Raw genomic sequence first — 7,963 nt, 5'->3', positions numbered from 1 at the left:
AGGTTAAAGAAAATGATCCCGGGATTGAAAGGGTTTTTCGATAAGAAGAGCTTTTGATGATTCTAGCCATCTACTCACTGGAATTCAGAAGAGTGAGGGGTGACCTCAGTGAAGCCTATCGAATGTTGAAAGGCCTTGATAGAGTGGATGTGGAGAGGACGTTTCCCATGGCGGGGGAGTCTGAGCCCAGCTTCAGAATAGAGGGGCGTCATTTTAGAACGGAGGTGAGTAGGAATTTCATTGGGAAAAATCATTGTGTGTATTTAATGCAGAGGCTGATAGATTCTTGATTAGTCACGGCATGAAGGAATGCAAGGAGAAGGTAGGAGATTGGGGCTGAGAGGGAAAATGGATCAGCCACGATGAATGTGATGAATGGATCCTAATATGTCCTGCCGAAGGGTTTCGGGCTGAGACGTCGACTGAACTTTTTTCCATAGATGTCGCCTGGCCTTTTGAGTTCCTCCAGCATTTTGTGCGCGCTTCAGCATGAAGAAATGGCGTTATCAGACACGATGGCCCAAATGTCCTAATTCTGCCCCTGGTCTTATGGTCTCTCTCTACCAATCGTTTCCGACCCGACTGTGATGCTGCTGCAATCATTTATTTTGTCATTGCAACATACAGAACTCAGCAGGTCAGGCAGCATCTATCGAGAGGAATAAACAGTCGACGTTTCGGGCCGACATCCTTCATCTGGATTGGAAAGCAAGGGGGAAGAAGCCAGGATAAAAATGGTGCGGGGAGCGGAATGATTACAAGCTGGAAGGTAACTGATTAGTAAAGCCAGGTGGGTGACGGGGTGGTGGGAAGGTGCGGGGGTGGGGGGGTGGGAGGACGAAGTAAGATTTTTGGGGCTGTTAGATGAAAAAGCTAATTGCAGGGAGAAGAAGGAATCTGATAGCAGAGGAAAGTGGAGCATGGGAGAAAGGGAAAGAGGACGGGCACCAGGGAGAGGTGAGGAGAAGAGAAGAGGTAAGTCGGGAGCCAGAGTGGGGATTTGAAGAAGAAAGAAGCGGAATGGGGAAAATTACTGGAGTCGGTAGAAATCAATGTACCTCTATCTCACGGGACGTATGCAGGATAAACACGATATTGGCTTTAATTGGGAATGTGACAGTGTATAGACTTTTGAAAATGAATCTATTTACATCTATTTTCCCACTTTGATGCAGTTTTAACCTCGCCGATTCTTCATCTCCAGCAAATTGCTTGATGCTGCCGATTTGAGCGCATGAAGTCCAGTGTCCTCGTTCTTCCTCGCGGAAGGAGAGTTGGCAGGTTGCAGTTGTGCAGAGGGATATCCGTGCTGAGCATGATACGGATTCAACTATAGTAAATCCCTTCTGTATGCTCCGTACCCCGCCATTCTCTGCACGATCGCGAGACCATCTACAAGCCTCTTAAGCCACTTAAATCTGTTGTATCTGCCTCTAACACCACCCCACCACTCCGGGTGGAAACTACCCGATAAACCTCCTATAAGAACCAGAAGATATAGGAGCAGAATTAGGCCATCGAGTCTGCTCCGCCGTTTCATCATGGCTGATCCATTTTCTCTCTCAAAGCCAATCTTCTGCCTTCTCCCCGTATCCCTTCATGCCCTGACTAATGAAGAATCTATCAAGTACACCCAAATGACCTGGCCTCCACAGCCGCCGGTGGCAACGAAATCCACAGATTCTCCGCTCTCCGTCTAAAGTTATTCTTCCTCATCTTCGTTCTAAAAGGACGCCCCTCTGTTCTGAGGCTGTGTTATCTGATCTCAGAGACCCCCACCATAGGAAACATCCGCTCCACAGCTACTCTGTTGAGTCCTTCCAATACTCCGTAGTTTTCAATGAGGTCACCACTCAGTCTTCTTAAGAAAACTCCTACACCACCATCCCCTCCCCCACGCCACCCCACCACCCTGCGGCTTCTCGCCTTGATGTAAAGCCCTCTTGTATTTGGCATTTCTCCTGGGGGAAGCTTATTCTATATATCTACCCTATCTACGCCTACTCGTAAATTTGTGACTGTCAGGAGGGGGAAGGGGAGTAGACAGAATGAGCAGAGCACCCCTGTGGCTGTTCCCATTAACAATAAGTATACCGTTTTGGATACTGTTGGTGGGGACGACCTACCAGGGACAATTTGCAGTGGTTGCGTCTCTGGCACCGAGACTGGACCCTCAGCTCAGAAGGGACGGAGGGAAAAGATAAGAGCAGTAGAGATAGGGGATTTGATAACTAGGGGGACAGGTAAGAGATTCTGTGGAAAAGATCGAGAATCCCGGATGGTCTGTTGCCTCCCCGGTGCCAGGATCCGCGATATCTCGAATCGAGTTCTCAGTATTCTCAGGAGGGAGGGTGAGCAGCCAGATGTCGTGGTCCATGTCGGGACCAATGACGTGGATAAGAAGAAGGAGGAGGTCCTGCAAAGAGAATATAGGGAGTTGGGTGCAAAATTGAAGGACAGGACCTCCGGGGTTGCAATCTCAGGATAGCTACCCGTGTCACGTGCTAGTGAGGCTGGAAATAGGAAGATAATGCAGCTAAATACGTGGCTAAGGAGATGGTGCAGGAGGGAGGGCTTCATGTTTCTGGACAATTGGGCCTTGTTCCAGGAAAGGTGGGACCTGTTCCGACGGGACGGGTTGCACCTGAACTGGAGAGGGACTAACATCCTTGCGGGAAGGTTTGCTAGTGCTACTTCGGGGGTTTAAACAAGATTTGCAGGGGGAGGGGAAGCAGACTGCTAGAGCAGATAGTGAGGTGGAGGAGGATAAAGGTCATGCGAGAACTGCAAGTATAGTGCATGGAGTAAAGCCAGATCTAACTTATGGAGAGGCTTTGAGGAAAGAGAAGCAGAATAAAAGGTGTAAAGGTAGTAAGGTAGAATGGCTAAAGGGCGTGTACTTCAATGCAAGAAGCATCAGGAACAAAGGTGATGAACTGAGAGCTTGAATACACACATGGAATTACGCTGTAGTGGCCATTACAGAGACGTAGCTGGCACCAGGGCAGGAATGGATTCTCAATGTTCCTGGATTTCAGTGCCTTAAAAGGGGTGGGGGTGGGGGAAGGGGAGGAGGGGTGGCATTACTGGTCAGGGATACTATTACAGCTACAGAATGGGTGGGTAATATAGCAGGATCCTCTTTTGATTCAGTATGGGTAGAAGTCAGGAACAGGAAGGGAGCAGTTACTCTATTGGGGGTATTCTATAGGGCCGCTGGTAGCAGCAGAGGTACTGAGGAGAAGATTGGGAAGCAGATTTTGGAAAGGTGCAAAAATAACAAGGTTATTATCATGGGTGACTTTAACTTCCCTAATATTGATTGGCACCTGATTTGTTCCAACGGTTTAGACCGGGCAGAGTTTGTTAAGGTTGTCCAGGACGGATTCCTGTCACAGTATGTTGACAGGCCGACGAGGGGGAATGCGATTCTAGTTCTAGTATTAGGTAATGAACCGGGTCAGGTCGCAGATCTCTTAGTGGGTGAGCATCTGGGGGAGAGTGACCACCACTCCCTGGCCGTTAACATTATCATGAAAAAGGATAGAATCAGAGAGGACAGGAAAATTTTTAATTGATGAAGAGCAAATTATGAGGCTATAAGGCTGGAACTTGCGGGTGTGAATTGGGATGATGTTTTTGCAGGGAAATGTATTATGGACATGTGGTCGATGTTTAGGGATCTCTTGCAGGATGTTAGGGATAAATTTGTCCCGGTGAGGAAGATAAAGATTGGGAAGGTGAAGAAACCATGCGTGACAAGTAAGCTGGAGAATCTAGTTAGGTGGAAGAAGGCAGCATACATGAGGTTCTGGAAGAAAGGATCAGATGGGTCTATTGAGGAATATAGGGAAGCAAGAAAAGAGCTTAAGAAGGGGCTGAGGAAAGCAAGAAGGGGTCATGAGAAGGTCTTGGCGAGTAGAGTAAAGGAAAACCCCAAGGCATTCTTCAATTATGTGAAGAATAAATGGATGACAGGAGTGAAGATAGGACCGATTAGAGATAAGGATGGGAAAATGTGCCTGGAGTCTGTGGAAGTGAGAGAGGTCCTCAATGAATACTTCTCTTCGGTATTCACCAATGAGAGGGAACTTGATGACAGTGAGGACATTACGAGTGAGGTTGATGTTCTGGAGCATGTTGATATTAAGGGAGAGGAGGTGTTGGAGATGTTAAAATACATTAGGACGGAAAGTCTCCAGGGCCTGATGGAATATTCCCCAGGCTGCTCCACCAGGCGAGTGAAGTAATTGCTGATCCTCTGGCTAGGATCGTTATGTTCTCTTTGTCCATGGGAATGGTACCGGAGGATTGTGGGGAGGCGAATGTTGTCCCCTTGTTCAAAAAAGGTAGTATGGATAGTCCAGGTAATTATAGAGCAGTGTGCCTTACGTCTGTGGTGGGAAGCTGTTGAAAAAGATTCTTAGAGATAGGATCTATGGGCATTTAGAGAATCATGGTCTGATCAGGGACAGTCAGCATGGCTTTGTGAAGAGCAGATCATGTCTAACAAGCCTGATAGAGTTCTTTGAGGAGGTGACTAGGCATATAGATGTGTGTAGTGCAGTGGATGTGATCTATGTGGATTTTAGTAAGCCATTTGACAAGGTTCCACACGGTAGGCTTATTCAGAAAGTCAGAAGGCATGTGATCCAAGGAAGTTTGGCCAGGTGGATTCAGAATTGGCTTGCCTGCAGAAAGCAGTGGGTCGTGGTGGAGGGAGTACCTTTGGATTGGAGGGTTGTGACTGGTGGTGTCCCACAAGGATCGCTTCTGGGACCTCTACTTTTCGTGATTTTTATTAACGACCTGGATATGGGGGTAAAAGGGTGGGTTAGCAAGTTTGCAGACGACACAAAGGTTAGTGGTGTTGTGGGTAGTGTAGAGGATTGTCGAAGATTACAGAGAGACATTGGTAAGATGCAGAAGTGGGCTGAGAAATGGCAGATGGAGTTTAACCCGGTGTGAGGTGGTACACCTTGGAAGGACAAACTCCAAGGCAGAGTACAAAGTAAATGGCAGGATACTTGGAAGTGTGGAGGAGCAAAGGGGTCTGGGGGTACGTGTCCACAGATCCCTGAAAGTTGCCTCACAGGTAGATAAGGTAGTTAAGAAAGCTTATGGAGTGTTAGCTTTCATAAGCCGAGGGAAAGAGTTTAAGAGTCGCGGGGTAATGATGCAGCTCTATAAAACTCTGGTTAGGCCACACTTGGAGTACTGTGTCCAGATCTGGTCGTCTCACTATAGGAAGGATGTGGACGCATTGGAAAGGGTACAGAGTAGATCTACCAGGATGCTGCCTGGTTTAGAGAGTATGCAATATGATCAGAGATTAAGGGAGCTAGGGCTTTACTCTTTGGAGAGAAGGAGGATGAGAGGAGTCATGATAGCGGTATACAAGATATTAAGGAAATAGATAGAGTGGACAGCCAGCGCCTCTTCTCCAGGGCACCACTGCTCAATACAAGAGGACATGGATTTAAGGTAAGGGGTGGGAAGTTCAAGGGGGATATTAGAGGAAGGATTTTTACTCAGAGAGTGGTTGGTGCGTGAAATGCACTGCCTGAGTCTGTGGTGGAGGCAGATACACTAATGAAATTTAAGAGACTACTGGACATGTATATGGAGGAATTTAAGGTGGGGGGTTATATGGAAGGAAGGGTTTAAGGGTCAGCACAACATTGTGGGCCAAAGGGCCTGTACTCTGCTGTATTGTACAGTTCTATGTTCTATCTTCTATAAATTTATAAATTGTCACTAGTTCTCCCTTCAGGCCCTGGCAATAATCTAATTTTGTTCAACCTCTGCGTACAGCTTGTTGCTTATCTGCCCGTGGTGCCCTGCCTCACCAGACTTGTGCACGTGACAATAAACTCGAATTAACTGGATTTTAATCAGAAATGTGAGAGTTTTCTCATTTGCAAACAGCTAGTTTAAGTTTTATTTTCCATTTTGTTTCAGTTGTAACCTCGCTTTTCTCCAGCAAATTGTTTGCTGATTCAGATGTCATCGACCGCCGACTCCCACCTGTTCATTCCTCCTTAGATTAGGAGATTAGGAAAGTACACTCTATAAATCTTTGGCCAGCCCGCAGCCGGTCCCCACACTATAGGATGAGATGACTGCATTGGAAAGGGTGGAGGGGTGATTTCACAGGACGCTGCCGGGGATGGCGTGGTTCGGTTACAAGGAGAGATCGGAGAGGCCGGGTCGCGTCTCCATGGAGCGGGGGAGACTGAGGGAAAGCTTGATAGGGGAACCTGCTGGAGGTGGAGGGGAGGAAATTATGGAGTGATCATGCCGTCATATCTGGTTACCATATCCAGGAGGAGGATCTTCCCAGAAACCAGCAAACCAACTTGGAGTGGAGTCACTTAGACGTCACTAAGGTGGACATGGGGGCAGTTTTTTGACAGGGTGCCTCCTAAAAGTTTGGGTAAAGCATTCGGGTAGATGATAGAGTGATAATCCAGTCACCAGCAGAAGAACGATGTCTAACGACCCTGAATTTTTGGTTCACTAGACCGGGTTCCTGAATCAGCAGGCCCCGTGGCATCAACGACGGCGGGATGTGGGGGAGTGGGAAGGGGTGGGGGGGGTAGTGTGGGAACCATGGGAGAACAGGAGTTCACCCTCAGACTTGGCACCCGCGTTGGTTAGACTGATCGGCTTGCTGTGAATCGACTCCATCCGGCTGATCGGCGAAGGCCTGGAGGAACAAGGTGGTCGGGGAGTGCTTGAAAACCTGGCGGAAGTTGTGGCTGATGAAGACATAGAGAATGGGGTTCAGGGCGCTGTTGAGGGAAGCCAGGCCCACAGACAGGTTGTCCCAGATCAAGGCTTCAGGTTGGGTGGAGAAAGCCTGGGCTAGGCCACAAATGTGAAATGGCAGCCAGCAGAGAAAAAAGGTGGCGACCACGGCCGATATGATGCGGATGGGCTTTCTGTACTTGGCAACTTTGTCTCTCTTCAGCTTCCAGCCGATCAGGAGGTAGCAGGATGCCATGATCAGGAAGGGGAGGGCGAACGCTAAAGCGGTCCGAGTAGCCTCCACTACGACTTTGGTATGTTCCCCGAAGTAAGTTCCGGTGTTGTTGAAGCCGCAGTACATCAAGCCCATCTCAGGATAGCTGATCACCTGCCGTGTCAGCAGGGTGGGCAAGCACATGAGGAAGGCAAGGCCCCAGGCCCCAAGGCAGGTGACGTGCTTACAGGCTGTGGTCCTCCGTAGCCGGAACCACAAGGGTTGAAAGACAGCCAGATAGCGGTCAATGCTGATCAGGGTCAATAGGAAGACGCTGGCAGACATGTTGAGGATGATGGCGGCGGGAAGGAGCTTGCAGAAGACGTTGTCTCTGGGCCAGGAACTTTCGGAGGCCACATTGCCCAGTAAGAAGGGGAGGGTGAGGCAGTATGTCAGGTCTGCCACGGCTAGGTTCAGGAAACCAACTCTGCTAATGCCGCCAGTCTTCTTGAAGCCCGTTACCCAGATGACGACGACGTTGCCGGGGACACCGAGCAAGAACGTCAGTGTGTAGGTGACAATCGACAAGATGGAGGGCGTTGACAGTGCCATTCCCATTTCTTCGTCGGGTTCCCAAGTTAGGGACCAGTTGCTATTAAAGGGTCTGCGAAGGAAGGTGTCCTTATCTTCGTCTTCGGAGTACAACATTGTCGGTCTAATGGGTGAGATATGGCGGACGTGAGAATAGAATGGCATGGAGGGAAGGGGAGTGAGGATGGAGGAGAAGGGGAGGGAGATTGGGGAGGAAGGAACAGGGAAGGAGAGAGGACGGGAGAAGAAAGGAGAGAAGGAGAGACGGAGATTAAGGGGATTGGGATAGAAGGGGAGGAGACGGGGTAGGGTGAGGGAGTGATAGAAAAGCAGGGTGACAGGGAAGAGGAAACGAAGGGCACGGTAAGAGAGAGAGAGAGGAGAAGAGGAGGAAGGGATCCGGAGGCT

The 7,963-nt window shown here is 49.0% G+C and overlaps 1 protein-coding gene across 1 annotated transcript; it reads right to left on the bottom strand.

Moving 5' to 3' along the window:
- Positions 1 to 6,634: 6,634 nt before the first annotated feature.
- On the bottom strand, positions 6,635 to 7,672 carry LOC134338717 (C3a anaphylatoxin chemotactic receptor-like). Its single transcript, XM_063034760.1, has one exon. The coding sequence runs from the start codon at positions 7,670 to 7,672 to the stop codon at positions 6,635 to 6,637; it is 1,038 nt and encodes a 345-aa protein (XP_062890830.1).
- Positions 7,673 to 7,963: the final 291 nt, after the last annotated feature.

This window comes from Mobula hypostoma, chromosome 28, assembly GCF_963921235.1.
Source record: "Mobula hypostoma chromosome 28, sMobHyp1.1, whole genome shotgun sequence".
NCBI lineage: Eukaryota > Metazoa > Chordata > Chondrichthyes > Myliobatiformes > Myliobatidae > Mobula > Mobula hypostoma.
The sequence above is the reverse complement of the archived record's forward strand: the minus strand, read 5'-3'. Positions and strand labels throughout refer to the sequence as shown.